The sequence below is a fragment of the Saccoglossus kowalevskii genome, chromosome 18 (assembly GCF_978046115.1).
Source record: "Saccoglossus kowalevskii chromosome 18, keSacKowa6.1, whole genome shotgun sequence".
Taxonomy (NCBI): Eukaryota; Metazoa; Hemichordata; class Enteropneusta; family Harrimaniidae; genus Saccoglossus; species Saccoglossus kowalevskii.
Window position 1 is genome coordinate 16,459,173 of NC_140658.1, and position 16,955 is coordinate 16,476,127.

A 16,955-nucleotide genomic window follows, 5' to 3' on the forward strand; every position below is an offset into this window, starting at 1 on the left:
AACCGATAACAAAATTCGGCCGAATTCGGCGTTTTTGTGTGGAAAAATCCCTTGCATACGAACACCTAATTACGCGAAGAACCTAGAACACTAAGCCGGGGTATTTGAAACCGAAATTGTCATCTAAGCGTTAGGCCGTCGCTGATTGGCTGCTGAGCTGGAATGCCAATTTTTAGTTTACAGATCAGTACAATAAGCAATATTTACAACTGTCGGACGAAACTTGACCAGTATATTTACCTTTCAGTCGTGTATATAATGACATAAATATTTGCCGAAAATAATAAGATTTTAATTAGTAAATGGTTTGTTTCGCTAATTACAGATAATCGGAAATATGTAATCAGCCAAACAATGGTCTTACACTTACAATATTTACAACTGTTGGAGGAAACTTGACCAGTATATTTACTTTTCAATTGCATGTATACGTGCGTTGAGAAATAGCACAATTATATTGCATGAGTGAAAGATGCAGTGGCGTTATTATTATTCCCAAAGAAGAAAGTAGGCGTGTGCATGCGCAACAGATTCTACTTGTCAGACCATGCATGCGTTATAGGTACATGGAACAAGTCAGACCAAATGCTGTCTTTCTTATTGGTTGGCAGATTACAATTCATTCTACTCATTAGCATATTTAACAACCACCCCCACCCACTCCCCACCCCCAGTGACAGAGATAGAGAGCATGGCAGGACAAACCAGTCGTGAACATTTTGCGTAAATCATAAACATTACCGGTATGTAACATTCTAATCAAATTCTATACTGCAAAATGAGCAATAGTCCCAGGCATTGAACAAAGTACCAATGAATTCTTTCCAAGTGGTGTATTGTAAAACACTGGTCTTTACCCATAAGGGCAACATTGCATCACACATGTGCGAGATATATGGGTTTCATTTAAACACAGATGGCAACTTTGACTGTTGCGCAGATAAACGAGTACAGACTGAGATGTTACCAAGCTTTAATTAAGTATTTTTCAGGTGATTGGAAGGTATCAAAGGAGTCACCGGCGGTAATTAGTCCAAGTCGCGCCATGGTCAAACCTCGTACTTATGATTTCCATTATAAATTCGCATTGGATTGTGGGAAAATCAATGTTTATCAACACAAATGTCACATATGCGCAGCATGACGACCACCATCCCTTTAAAACAGCATGAAATTTATAACATGTAGGTGTAAATGAGAAATTGGTAAGCACTGATTTCATAAACAAACTCCCTTGATACAAATTTAGTCTGGTTAGTAATTTAATTTAGTAATTAAGTTTTTCTTGTAGACCTTGAACATTCTTGCCACCAGAGCTTTTTCGCGATTTGACACTGCATGCTTTAATGAGGCAGTGATGAAACCAAAAGATTTTAAGATTCTGAACTAAACTTACACATATCAAATAACACAAAATAGAAATTTTCACCACTTGCCTTTAATATCGTTACTATAGCAACAACATACACCACTACCAATACACAATAAATTGCAACAACCCCGAATGTATAGGAGGATGAATTAATTATATACAGAATTGAAAACATGTAAATATACCTGAAATTATTTCAAAAAATATTATGAAAAGGTCCTTTGATTAAAAATAAATCTCCAAATTTAAACGTTTATTTAAACAGGCAATATTCACCATTTTTAATGATGGGTGTTTTTTAATGAGCAGATGTATACACAGAACTACATACTGTAAGGTTTGTGTGGTTACAAAAAAACTGAAAAAAAGCTGTTTAGGTTACATTTGTAATTATAATGGAGATGCGCTTTTGTATTAGAGTAAATACCGTTTGGAAGCAAAGTCAGAGAGGCAACGATAAATTGATTGAAAACACTAACAAGGAGGTGATATGGGTATAAACAAATTGGTAGCTAGTACTGCTTTATGAGATATTGTAGCTAGACTAGCTAGGTGTATGACACCCCTCCTGTCAACGTGCAAGCAAGTTGGCCCTCTGAAGAGAAACACAACATGAAACCTGTACTTGTCAGATTTCGATGAGATCTGACCATCATCCGAGCCAATTACTGTAAACATTAGTTGTATACAAGTACTGTAATTGGTGAAAGTGCATTGCAAGTATTATGTGTGAGGGCACTATACTATTGAGAGAAGTATGAGGGTGCTATTCTAATGAGAAATGTGAGGGTGCTATACTAATGAGAAGTGTAAGGGCACTATAATAATGAGAAGTGTGAGGTCACTATAATAAGGAGAAGAGTGAGGGTACTATAATAAGGAGAAGAGTGAGGGCACTATAATAAGGAGAAGAGTGAGGGCACTATAATAACGAGAAGTGTGAGGGCACTATAATAAGGAGAAGAGTGAGGGCACTATAATAAGGAGAAGTGTGAGGACACTATCCTAGGGGCGGAGCAACGTCACAAGACGTTCCACGTTGCTAAGACGCGCTGCTGTGGAACGCTGGTCGAGCCGGTGAAAATTCGAGAAAACAACACAAACTCAACTTTGAAGTAATCCCGAACAACCAAATTCATATATGTTATACACGTAGGGCTAATCTTGTTACACTGTTCAGGGGACTCTCAACAACCATCCCAAAGTACCGTTTTCGGTGAGTTTTTGGCGGTGAAAATGCCTGGATGTCCGCCCCAAAGATAGTCATGAAAGAAATGTGAGGGCTCTATACCAACGAAAGAGGTGTGAGGGTACTATACTAAGGAGAAGTGAGAGGGCACTATACTAATGAGAATAGGGTGAGGGCGCTATACTAATGGGTGAAATGTGAGTACACTCACTTGACTGAGGTACATCTGCAGAGAAATAACATGCAATCAAATTAACATCACTCAAAAATAACATTTCAGTCAATAATAATTATTCTTTGCAAAACAGATAACTTCATATAAGAAATGAATATACATGAATATGTGATAGTTTCTGGGGATACATATTTTCAGTACACTGGAATACATACTAGTACATGATACATTATACACACACACACAATACAGAGATATATAGATTGTAACACTAGTAGACAGTGTAGAGAAAGCAGTCAGAAACTCAAGAAAGTTGAGTCTGAGTTGGAAACCTAACTCACAGTTTGCGAGACGAAAACATTTTCGGTCAAATTTTCATAATCTTAGATCTGGATCTACCCATACAAATAATAAATTGTCATCAGCACCAAAGCAAATTCCAGTGAAAACCAGAAACCACCTCCACTTTTCGTGGTTTAGTTTTTTCACATATACAGTAGACTTGTTAATATCAAAATTCCTAAAACACCTCTGTAAAATGATTTTATTTTTTTTTTAAATTTTCAGTTTAGACAGGTTACACTGTATGGACTAAAAAAACAAACTCCAGAAAATATCAAGACAAAGTTTTTCAGAGAATTACAATGAACATGGTTAGAATCAGGTCAGACTACTGTAAAATCTGTTTCAGAAGCTGCATCCCTAATAGAAGTCGCACCCATTCTTTTTGAACAATTGAGAAAAAAAAAATTCATCATTTCTCATATGTGTAGATGCTCTAATAGAAGCCGCATCCCCTGTGCTGTATTGTACCATTTTAATAGAAGCCGCAGCTTCTACTGGTAATACAGATTTTACAGTAATTAATCCTAATTAAAATCAACAGAAAGGTAGAAATATCCTCATTACCGGGGTATGAATGGACCTTGCACTAATAACAAATTACTTAACCTACTTATCTATGCATAAATAACATATGCTCTAGTTTATATTTCATATATTGATATGCGACCAGACTCCCAAAATCACTTTTGAAACTCGTACAATGTTTTCTTTTTTTTGTTTTGCAAGATAGTGGGGGTTGACATTTTGCCCAAAATGCCACTGCATGCTGCAAGATATGGAAATTCAATTTCATTTCATCAACATAAATAATTTAGAAATAGTAAAAAGTTGTTTCTTAATATGCACCTCTGTGCTTCTTGAATTTTGACTCAAAAAAATGAATTTACACTTGCAAAATCCATTGAGCAATTTTCAAGGGGGTCTAGCCTAAAATTGTATAATTTAAAATTGATTAAAGGTTCTGGGTGACTGATAAGGTCAATTTCATACTGACAATTGCCAGTATATAAAACTAATTCTCTTGCTGTATTAAATTCTGGTTACCAGAGATAGATTTGTTATTATCAATAACATTTATTAAAGGATTTTGTAAACTCAGGAAAATGGTATTTCTATTTACAGTTGAAGGTAGTGACAGTGATAAATACAGTAACTCTTGAGTGTCAATTTTTGTCAACATTCACAAAATAAAACCCATATTTTTTCCAAAATATCGATGAAACCTGTAGCTACTAGGACATTATGTTAATTTGGTCTGAAATTTTCAATAAAGTTATAGAAAAGAAATGGGTCAGTTTTAGCAGAAAACAAAAAATATGACACTCAAACGGCTAACATTTAGTTTGTAATAAAAACCTCACAAATGAACTGTAAACCATTCAGTAATGTAATAGGAATGGATGACTGGGACTTCATGCTTATTCTTTTTTATGTAACTTGCGCTCTCAAGCAAGCAACGTCTGAAAATGCACAGAGCCCTGTTCTCCTATATCACAGCTTTCCGACAAAACGCAGTCCTGTTCTCCTATATCACAGCTTTCTGACAAAATGCATTCCTGTTCTCCTATATCACAGCTTTCTGACAAAATGCAGTCCTGTTCTCATATATCACAGCTTTCTGACAAAATGCAGTCCTGTTCTCATATAGCACAGCTTTCTGACAAAATGCATTCCTGTTCTCCTATATCACAGCTTTCTGACAAAATGCAGTCCTGTTCTCCTATATCACAGCTTTCTGACAAAATGCAGCCCTGTTCTCCTATATCACAGCTTTCTGACAAAATGCATTCCTGTTCTCCTATATCACAGCTTTCTGACAAAATGCAGTCCTGTTCTCCTATATCACAGCTTTCTGACAAAACGCAGTCCTGTTCTCCTATATCACAGCTTTCTGACAAAATGCAGTCCTGTTCTCATATATCACAGCTTTCTGACAAAATGCATTCCTGTTCTCCTATATCACAGCTTTCTGACAAAATGCAGCCCTGTTCTCCTATATCACAGCTTTCTGACAAAATGCAGCCCTGTTCTCCTATATCATAGCTTTCTGACAAAATGCATTCCTGTTCTCATATATCACAGCTTTCTGACAAAATGCAGTCCCGTTCTCCTATATCACAGCTTTCTGACAAAATACAGTCCTGTTCTCCTATATCACAGCTTTCTGACAAAATGCATTCCTGTTCTCCTATATCACAGCTTTCTGACAAAATGCATTCCTGTTCTCCTATATCACAGCTTTCTGACAAAATGCAGCCCTGTTCTCCTATATCACAGCTTTCTGACAAAATGCATTCCTGTTCTCCTATATCACAGCTTTCTGACAAAATGCAGTCCTGTTCTCCTATATCACAGCTTTCTGACAAAACGCAGTCCTGTTCTCCTATATCACAGCTTTCTGACAAAATGCAGTCCTGTTCTCATATATCACAGCTTTCTGACAAAATGCATTCCTGTTCTCCTATATCACAGCTTTCTGACAAAATGCAGCCCTGTTCTCCTATATCACAGCTTTCTGACAAAATGCATTCCTGTTCTCATATATCACAGCTTTCTGACAAAATGCAGTCCCGTTCTCCTATATCACAGCTTTCTGACAAAATACAGTCCTGTTCTCCTATATCACAGCTTTCTGACAAAATGCATTCCTGTTCTCCTATATCACAGCTTTCTGACAAAATGCATTCCTGTTCTCCTATATCACAGCTTTCTGACATCACTGCCTTCTGACAAAATGCAGTCTTGTTCTCCTATATCAAAGCTTTCTGAGAATGTTTACGTGTACAGTAAGTTACAGAGAATGTTCTAATTACAAAGAATTTTTCCCACTGTCGCTACCAACTCATTTTGAATAACAGTCTATGGAGAAAAATGAATATTTACAGACCATTTGAGTGACTTTGACGTAAACATACACAACTATAAGTTTTTTTCTATTTCAATCAGAGAGAATTTTCTTTAAGAATGTACATTCAGACTCAAATGCAAAGTTGATGTCCGCAAAAACAATATGTAATTTGACTGCCAGGGAGTATTCCAAATTCAAGTTATTAATTGTTATTGTTATTTTAGAGCACCACAGCCAAAGTTTTGTGTAATGTTTGATACAACACAGGATTTATAAAATGGGGGCATGAAAGAGGTGTAAAATGCGACGACGGCGTCATATGCGAATTGAAAAAAGTCATTTGCATCACACGCAAGATAAAAAAAGAGTGTATGCGAAAAAACTTTTGATTTTCAGCTGACTCAGGTATGCTTGTGCTATTGCTTGTTCAAAAAACATGTATATTGTTTTGCGTTTCGAAACACAGCCATCATCTTATTCATTTCTATTTGTTCAATCAAATATTTCCAATCCTCCATTGCACTATGAAAATTCATGCAATAACTTCATCGCACATCCTAAATATCCGAGTTATATATCCTCCTTATCTTATAAATCCAACCGTATTAGCTAGATTAGAGGTACCGTAAAAACTGTATTAAAAGCCGCATCCCTAATAGAAGTCACACCCATCCTTTTTGAATAATTGAGAACAAAAAATTCATCATTTCTCATATGTGTAGGTGCTCTAATAGAAGCCGCATCCCCTATATTGCATTGTACAATTTTAATAGAAGCCGCGGTTCCTAATACAGATTTTACAGTACTCATAGAAGTAACACCTGTAATGTACATATAGCAAATACTGTATATGATTTCTTACTTTTTACTGCATGACTATCACAATGCTTTATTCAAATAAAAGCATCTGATTTAATTTACCTGATTACCTGAGAACTTAATATAATTAAACATATGATGCTTGGCAGGACAATGAAATACATTATGTATTATATTAAGTAGATGCTGATTGGTCTGTAACATTAATACTTGCAGTATTGTAACCAATCACGTGCAGTGTTACAGTCACATGGTGGGACATCATCAAGGCACCATCCAAATCTGAATTGTTCATCCATGTAGGGGGGGGGGGGGAGTTGCTGACTGGGTAAGTTCATGAATATTCATGGAGTGACTTGGTAGCTGGGTGTATTCGGGTTATTTCTTTGGCCATGGAACAGCCTTCACTCTGTAAAATTTAGTACCCGGTGGAACCTTGAAACGATTCTGTGCCTGGAAAAACATCCAAATAAAGAAGTTTCAATCATTGTGATGTTCAACCAAAGGTAAAACACTAAGATTGTAGGCAACTAAATAACAAAATGGTGAACTTGAGGAAGTACTCAGACGAAAATATCATATGAAACTGCGCTCATTTCTCTTCCTGTTTTTTTGGTGTTAATAGTAAATGTTTCATCTAGTATGGAAGTGATTTTGAGAGACACACATCAAAATAAAGAAGACCCAATCATGTGATGTTCAATCAAAGGTGAGACAATAAGATTGTTAGCAGGTAAAAAAATAACAAAATGGTAGACTTGAGGAAGTACTCAGACCAAAATATCATATGAAACTGCGCTCATTTCTCTCCCTGTTTTTTGGTGTTAATAGTAAATGTTTCAGTTAGCATGGAATGATTTTGAGAGACACACATGCTGAGATACCGGTACTTACCTTCTTGGCTTGGCAGTATTCTTTATCTGTAATCTGTGCCAACACCCACAATCTAAAAATTAGAATGCAATATATTTTATACTGAGAACAGACAATAAAGACAGACAATGGAATTCTCATTCAGTGAGTAACGACAATTTGGAAAAAATCTGTTTTTAAAATACTGTATTTGTAATTGCTCTTTTAGAAAAACATCCCTAATATAAGCGCATGTAAACCAAAAATGAATATATATACTAGATGATTCAAATATACGCTACTAATGGAGCAAATACGGTAAAGTTTTTGCTATATTCAAAACACACGTGCATAGAAGCGTACACAAACTTAACAATTACATTTATTGGATCATTAAAATGTGACTAATTTGACAATGGTAGAACACATTTTGCCGTGGTCTGAATTTAAATTTCGCATGTTTATATGTTCGTAATTTACCTGTAAGTATGTTCAACCATAGATACACTCATCACTCACGTAAACATATACACTATTAATCAGACAAATAATATCATGCTTTGTGAAATCATTTGAAAACAAACGATTTTACGAGAGAGAACCTGGACTTACTTTCTTTCTTGGCCCGGCTGCTGTATCAATTTCAATCCACTTACAGAGTCTGAGTGTATGAAGTAAAGAGTTGGACCCATAGTAAACACTACATAGTTATCCCGATACTCATCAAAACATACCAGTACAATGTCACCTATTGAAAAACTAAAACAAACAACTAGCTTTAGAAATGCATTAGAACTCAGGCAAAAAAAGATTGGGCAATTCATTTTTTGAAATTGATGTATGCACGTGGCTTTTTATTTCAAATCTGAAATTGACAAATATGATTTTTAAATTTTATATTTTCTAAAATTCTGGAAAAAAAAAGAAGCTATGACAAGCATAATTTAAACTGACACATGTGGCCAAATATATGAATATTGTTTATTTGTTTTTTGGCGTAATGCCAAAGTCAACTTTTAATACTTTTCACAACTAAAACCACACAACTGTATTTATATTTTTCACCAACTTTGATCAAGACTTGCAGGCAATTGAAAAAAAAATTACATTTGACTGAGAAAATACATAAAATGAACTCTAAAAATTAAATGACTTCAGATATCAAATCAAGGATTTTGAGGGCAGTATTCCAATAATTATAAACCAATATTGTGAAATTTTTAATTTTCGCTGTCAGAAATGTTCAAGTTTAATAATTTAAAAGCGTTTTGAGGTCAACATTTTGTGAAAATCACTGTGATGAAGGGTTCTCAGGATCTCAGTGACAGTTGTAATATCAGGGCACTGAAAAGTCACAGCAAAGTAACACAGTTGGAGTTGAAAATTTGTAGCAGTGAACATTTCTCTTGGGTCCTAGGACATGAAGTTTCAGCGACTTTCACAAAATATTCATAGAATCCTGAAAACACGAAAATTTCTAGCAGTGAAAATTGTAAGCGGTTAAGGTAGAGATGCAGGTTCGTGGGCACTTGGGAGTGAAATTTTTTTTGCTTTTTATTATCCAAACAGTCTTGGCTATAGACTGTTAAAATTTTGTACAATTGTGAATAGTGGAACATACTCAAAAAATGATTTAAAAATATAGATAACAGGTGCAAACATTCTCTCTTTTGAATGCTTAGCAAGATTTAGCAAGGCTTTACATAAATAAAAATAAAGAAACATGGTGAAAAAAAGAAATGACGGGATCTCCATAATATGCACTATATTTAACTTTTAACAAAACGATAATACATTTAAATTTGGAACTGTTACAGCCATTTTAATTATGAGCATTAGCAAACTTCCTACTGAGTTAATTGTTCTGTAAATTAGAAATTATCTCAGCTTCTTTTTAGTGCACATTCCAGAACTTTAAAAAACAATAGCTCCTAGACGCTTTGACCTTTTGTTTTGAAATTTTCACAAATGATTGACAATGTGTTTATCTTCAAAAGGCCGTCGGGAAATTGTTTTTGGTTGAACAGTGTTACAACAATCGTACAGACAACTAGCATGGGCGTTAATTTATGAATACACTTGAAGTAGTGAAATTTGAGCTGCCGCCCTGTAAAATTGACAACTGGTAGACAGTTTTCAAGACGGCACTTTCTTCATAGTAAACAGATGTACCCATAAACCAAATTTGACAGGAAACAGAAGCATGGTTTAGAAGCTATTTTTATTAAAATCACTTTTGACCAAAAAAGCACATTTTTGTGCATATTTCAAACTACAGTGACCATAGAAAAAAAATACTAAGAAAATTTTAAAATTCATACAATAAGCTTTCCGAAAATGTATAGTTTTGTGGACAAGGGAGGTCATCTTGGTTTCCTAATTAATTAATTAAAATACCTGTCAGGTAAACTGCATCTCTACCTTAAGACAAATGAATTAGATTTTCTGACCACATGCGATGCAGTAGAGCTGGACTCAATATAAGGACAGTTTCTATCGCAGGAAGACTTACTCTTTTATTGTTACTTTATCAGCTTTGATCGAGGCAGCTTTGGTCAACTGCATCTGTGAAGAGACAGACATAACTGTCAAGACTGAACATTGAATGCATTTACACCGTTGATTGATGTTGATTCCAAAAAAACATATACATATACAATTTTTTAATGTACGGCAACTGCAACACTTACACAATCACAATTACACTTACAAAAAATGTACAATTAAAAATCTAGTTTAGATTGTAAGCATAAATTAAAGTTTTGTAGCTAACAATTTTGATAAATGAATAGGACATGAGGTAAAGCCACAGAGACTCCCTAGCACCACAGGGAAAGTCACTGTGACTCCCTGAGATCCCAAGAAAAGTCACTGTCTAGGACACCAGAAAGTTACTGAGACTCCCCAGTGAAAATCATTATGACTCTTTAGAACCCCAGTGAAAGAAAATGCGACTCCTTAGGACCCAAGATAAAGTTACTGTGACTCCCTAGAATCTGAAAGTCACTCCTCTGAAACTCGTCATTTGGTGGGTTACTCAGAATATACCTCATGAATACTATCATAGAACAGTAAGAGTGTCGTCTAGAAACTTCCTGATCCCTAACTCTATTTTAGAGAGCCAAAATGTGAAAATGGAAATGCAGACGTACAGACCCCTTACCAGACGCTCATTCCAGTAACTTGATACTTTGAATAGATTACATACCAGCCTTTGATTTAATGTTGTACACTCCTCTTCTTTAGCTCTAAGAGTTACTTCTAACATGTGTATTCTATCTCTAGAATCCAAACTAGCAAACGTGATGTCACTGTCAGAGATAAAACATTTTACACATCGTGAATATAGCACATAATTAATTCATAATGATAAATTTTTCAATGATACCGTTTTTCCAAAAACACAATGTAATAATTAATGCTATAAAGTTTGACCTACTTTTTATAATACAAATATTAAATAAATAAATGACACATATGCAATTTACATGTAAAGTGACCTGTATAAAAAGACCACCTGGATATAGTGACAACATATGTGCAGTCCCAAGACAATTTACATGTAAAGTGACCTGTGCATAAAGACCACCTGCCTATAGTGACCACATATGTGCAGTCCCAAGGCAATTTACATGTAAAGTGATCTGTATAAAAAGACCACCTGCCTATAGTGACCACATATGTGCAGTCCCAAGGCAATTTACATGTAAAGTGACCTGTATAAAAAGACCACCTGCCTATAGTGACAACATATGTGCAGTCCCAAGACAATTTACATGTAAAGTGACCTGTGTATAAATACCACCTGCCTACAGTGACCACCTATAGGCAGTCCCAAGACAATTTACATGTAAAGTGACCTGTGTATAAATACCACCTGCCTACAGTGACCACCTATAGGCAGTCCCAAGACAATTTACATGTAAAGTGACCTGTGTATAAATACCACCTGCCTACAGTGACCACCTATAGGCAGTCCCAAGACAATTTACATGTAAAGTGACCTGTGTATAAAGACCACCTGCCTATAGTGACCACATATGTGCAGTCCCAAGGCAATTTACATGTAAAGTGACCTGTGTATAAAGACCACCTGCCTATAGTGACCACCTATAGGCAGTCCCAAGGCAATTTACATGTAAAGTGACCTGTGTATAAATACCACCTGCCTACAGTGACCACCTATAGGCAGTCCCAAGACAATTTACATGTAAAGTGACCTGTGTATAAAGACCACCTGCCTACAGTGACCACCTATAGGCAGTCCCAAGACAATTTACATGTAAAGTGACCTGTGTATAAAGACCACCTGCCTATAGTGACCACCTGTAGGCAATCCCAAGACAATTTACATGTAAAGTAACCTGTGTATAAATACCACCTGCCTACAGTGACCACCTATAGGCAGTCCCAAGACAATTTACGTGTAAAGTGACCTGTGTATAAAGACCACCTGCCTATAGTGACCACCTATAGGCAGTCCCAAGACAATTTACATGTAAAGTGACCTGTGTATAAAGACCACCTGCCTATAGTGACCACCTATAGGCAGTCCCAAGACAATTTACATATAAAGTGACCTGTGTATAAAGACCACCTGCCTACAGTGACCACCTATAGGCAGTCCCAAGACAATTTACATGTAAAGTGACCTGTGTATAAAGACCACCTGCCTACAGTGACCACCTATAGGCAGTCCCAAGACAATTTACATGTAAAGTGACCTGTGTATAAAGACCACCTGCCTATAGTGACCACCTATGTGCAGTCCCAAGGCAATTTACATGTAAAGTGACCTGTGTATAAAGACCACCTGCCTACAGTGACCACATATGTGCAGTCCCAAGGCAATTTACATGTAAAGTGACCTGTGTATAAAGACCACCTGCCTATAGTGACCACATATATGCAGTCCCAAGGCAATTTACATGTAAAGTGACCTGTATAAAAAGACCACCTGCCTACAGTGACCACCTATAGGCAGTCCCAAGACAATTTACATGTAAAGTGACCTGTGTATAAAGACCACCTGCCTATAGTGACCACCTATAGGCAGTCCCAAGGCAATTTACATGTAAAGTGACCTGTGTATAAAGACCACCTGCCTACAGTGACCACCTATAGGCAGTCCCAAGACAATTTATATGTAAAGTGACCTGTGTATAAAGACCACCTGCCTATAGTGACCACCTATAGGCAGTCCCAAGGCAATTTACATGTAAAGTGACCTGTGTATAAAGACCACCTGCCTATAGTGACCACCTATAGGCAGTCCCAAGGCAATTTACATGTAAAGTGACCTGTGTATAAATACCACCTGCTTACAGTGACCACATATGTGCAGTCCCAAGGCAATTTATATGTAAAGTGACCTGTGTATAAAAACCACCTGCCTATAGTGACCACCTATAGGCAGTCCCTAGGCAATTTACATGTAAAGTGACCTGTGTATAAAGACCACCTGCCTATAGTGACCACCTATAGGCAGTCCCAAGGCAATTTACATGTAAAGTGACCTGTGTATAAATACCACCTGCTTACAGTGACCACATATGTGCAGTCCCAAGGCAATTTATATGTAAAGTGACCTGTGTATAAAGACCACCTCCCTATAGTGACGGTAATGTAATTTACAGATAAAGTGACCTGTATAAAAAGACCACTTGTATAATGTGTCCAGTGGCCGCCATTTTGGTAACAGTTTGGACAAAATGAACCTGTGTAAGAAAGGCAAAACTGGTGACATATTTGGTTTTTTACAATAGACTATTGCAATTTTGTCAACAAGTCCATTTTTTTTTCATCATCCTCAAATATCTGTTGACCAATTATTATCATAATGTTCTATATAAATTAATTAATCAACCTCTGTATAAAAACTACCTGTCTAAAAGGTCAATTTCTTCAAGAACCTTGTGTTGATGGCAGCTGTATACTGTGTTGTATAACAACCACTGTCTTTGAATGTTCTTGCAGGATTTTTGCATGTAAGTATGCGTATACAAGCATGTGATTTTTTTGCTAATACAGAGTACTGTAAAACACATCTTTTTAACTAGCGTGTTATTTCAGCTAATTTTAATAGCTAATCTATAATTTCGCTAATTCAAGATGTACTGGTAGCTAATTTAAAATAATGTATATTCTCACAATTAGATTGTTGCCATTTTAGCTAAATTAGGATTCTGTTTTCAAATTTGCTAAAATTATATGCGGCTATTTCAATGGGTTTTAAAGTATTCACTCACCTATGTGCAGAAGCTGAGAGTGGGTTGTCAGTAATTGATGGTGGTCTCTCTCGGTGTAATGGTACTCTACCTTCCAACACCTCCACTTTTCTCTCCGATAAACCTAGATTGGTCTCCAATTCACTAATTCTTTGTCTCAGTTGCTGGTTAGTCTGCTGCGTGTCCGTCAATGCTTTTTGTAATTCTTCATCCACATTGGTAGTGCCAGATAGCAGGTTAGCAATAGTTTCTATAAAATCAGATTACACAAACTATTACAACAAATGTGACATCTTACATGTTAACATTTCAGTTTTCTCAAGTAGAATGATGTGAATTGCTGCCGATATCTAGTTCAGAGCGAGACACCCCCGAAGAATTTTTTCTGTTCGTTAAATAATGTTCCACAGCACCCAGTTTTTTATTGCCCAAACTTTATATACCGGTAGTCCTGAGTCCTGTCTCATTGGTATATAAGAGGAATTATTCAAGAAAATAAAAATATTGTATCGGGCTGTATAAAGCTTCTAAAAACACAACTAAAACTAAATTAAACCTTATTTCTTGTGTTTTTACACTTATTTTGTTTATAAAATGTGAATTTTACAAAATTCCATAACTATAAGTAAATGTTTTTGAAGATATTTTTTTGTTGCATCACAAATAGTTCCTGTGCGTGACTTGTCATATGCTTGGGTTCATTATACAAATGTGGACGTACAGTTTTAACGTCCCGAAGAGGTCATTGTCAACCGAGGAGCTCATTGTCAGTCGATATGAAACTGAGGTTCTGAGGGTCTCTAAAACTGTATGTCCCTCGCTGTTGGGTTGAAAATTTGTATTATTACACCCAATAAACAGAACATGTTAAATTCAATCATGGTAATCTTCCAAGTAACGCTCATAGATCTGAATGCATGTATGAATACAAATATAAAAGTTGTAAGAGTTCAAGAGCAGTGATTGAATTCTATTGAGTTTTATCATGAATGCATTTTTTAAATTCATGATTGTGTTGATAAACCTAATTTCAGCAGCTTCAGTCTGGCGAAGAACTAATTTTTACAAACACACCCTGCAAAAGTAAAAATCATGCGAAATCACTACAAAATCCTAGTTTTCCCTCCAATAACAATAATTCCCTTGACTAGTTATTAGCGTGAATCAGGTAATAATATGCAATATATAGTTTGCAGCAATAGCGCTCCCTACAGACAAGAAATATACTTACCTTTGTCTTTAACCTGCGCTTGTAAAAGTTGCTCCTGTAGGCATTTGAGGTCCTCAATAATCTTAGTTTTCTGTATTGTTACTTTACTCACAGCTTCATTGAAACTGATTTGTTTTTCAGCTTGTATACTAGTTCTCATGTTGGTCAGACTGTCTAATTTATCCTTCTCGTACGATTTCACCAGATCTTGTATGTCCGCGTTGTGTTTCTGTCTCTCTAAGTCCACAGCAGCCGCAATGGCATGCTCCCTCTCCTCGGCATAATCAGCACGCAGCTTGTTAATCAACTCTTCATATTTTCGACGTTCCTCTTCCACGGCTGATAAAACTGAACTCTGCTTGTCGGTGAAGAAAGACTCTTCCATTTTGCTTACAGCCTGCTCTTTTTCAGTGTCTGTCTGCAAAAGCGTGAAGTATTCACTTTTCTCGGACTCGTATTTTGTTTTCAAGTTTGTCATTTCATTTTCATGCTCTTTACCTAGCTGTTCACGTAATTCTTCCATTTCTCTCTGTTTTTCTCGCACCATATTCTCCTGCAATTGTCTCATTTCCTCAGTAAATTTTTCTTCGATTTCGCGGTTCAACCTCTCTGCCAGTTCTTCTTTCTCCTCAGCAGCATCCTTCTTTGTTTTCTCCATCATTTCACTAAATTCTAACCTCATCTCGTCAATTGCATCCTTCTTCTGACTCGCCATTCTCTCTTCCAGCAACTCAACATCCCGTTCGTACTTTGTAGCTGCCTCTTCCATTACTTTTTGCTCCAACTCAGCGGACTGGCTTTCAAATCGTTCAGTCAAATCCAGCTCAACCTTCTCCTTTTCCAAAGCCAGCTGCGCTATAACCTTTTCCTTTGCCTTAACATCAATCTCAAGGTCATTAATCTGTTCTAGAAGCTCCTCCCTAATAACTTTAATAGTCTTCATTTTTTCATCTTCAGCCGAGGCTTTGATTTCAACCAGTTTAACCTCATAATGTTCCTGTAAAGTCACAGCATTATCCACGCTTGACTTTAGTTGATTTTCATACTCCTGTTTTTCCTTTTCTAATGCTTGCGAGTTCTCTTCTTGTTCCTGAAGTCTTGTTTCCAGGTTACGCTTTACATCATCATGCTCCTGCTTCATCCTCCCAATCTCATCTCTTAGTTGCATCCTTTTCTCCTCTTCCAGTTCTTGAACTGCTTTCAAGGCTGTTGTAAATTTAACATTTGCTTCTTTTACTAAGGTAGAAAACACATGTTTACTGTTCTCTACCACATCTTTCAAGTTCTCAAAATCGCTTTTAAGAATGACTTTGGTTTCATCTAACATATCAGAGAGTTTCTGTGCTTGTTCCTGCTTTTGTTGCAACACTCCTTTCATTAATGACAAATCATCTTGAGTTTTTACAAGTTGGATTGACTTTTTCATCAGAGTGCTTTGTAAATCGTCTATATCTATATCCTCTACCATCGTCCTCTCCATCTGCACTGTAGTGTCAGTCAACAGACTTTGCGATGCTGATAAAAACTCGTCATTGTCTGGCAGCAGTGAAACAAATGGCAATGAATCGGCACTCTGTTCGGGGAACTCCTCCATTGTATTGGAAGATAGCTCCTCTGACATCGTTTGAAACTCGTCACAAACATTCTCAACTTTTTCAAAACTCAAACTCAGTCTCTTGGAGTCATCTTCTTTGTTGTCTGTCAGTTTGCAAAGTCTTTTCTCTAATGATGCACTCTCTTCAACCAGAGTGATCTCGCTATCCCCGGCAAGTTCCTTGATTGGACTTCTATCAGTTAGATTTTTTAAACTCAACACCTTTTGGTGGTGGTCATCAAAGTCCTCTTTAATGTCTTCCACATTAGGCACTCTACAGAAGAAAAGAAAATTTGGTGAAAATTGCATTTCTAGGTATATGTA

At 36.4% G+C, this 16,955-nt stretch overlaps 1 protein-coding gene across 1 annotated transcript in view; it reads right to left on the reverse strand.

The window, feature by feature from the left end:
• Positions 1–1,418: 1,418 nt before the first annotated feature.
• The window catches only part of LOC102802022 (RB1-inducible coiled-coil protein 1-like), a 29,370-nt gene continuing 13,833 nt past the window's right edge, over positions 1,419–16,955 (reverse strand). The window contains exons 13-19 of the mRNA XM_085493214.1: positions 15,059–16,905; positions 13,849–14,077; positions 10,809–10,911; positions 10,113–10,165; positions 8,213–8,359; positions 7,643–7,694; positions 1,419–7,201 (exon numbers count right to left, since the gene is read on the reverse strand). Coding sequence (XP_085349340.1) covers positions 7,127–7,201; positions 7,643–7,694; positions 8,213–8,359; positions 10,113–10,165; positions 10,809–10,911; positions 13,849–14,077; positions 15,059–16,905 — 2,506 coding nt within the window. The 3' untranslated portion in view covers positions 1,419–7,126. The remainder of the gene's footprint in view (positions 7,202–7,642; positions 7,695–8,212; positions 8,360–10,112; positions 10,166–10,808; positions 10,912–13,848; positions 14,078–15,058; positions 16,906–16,955) is intronic.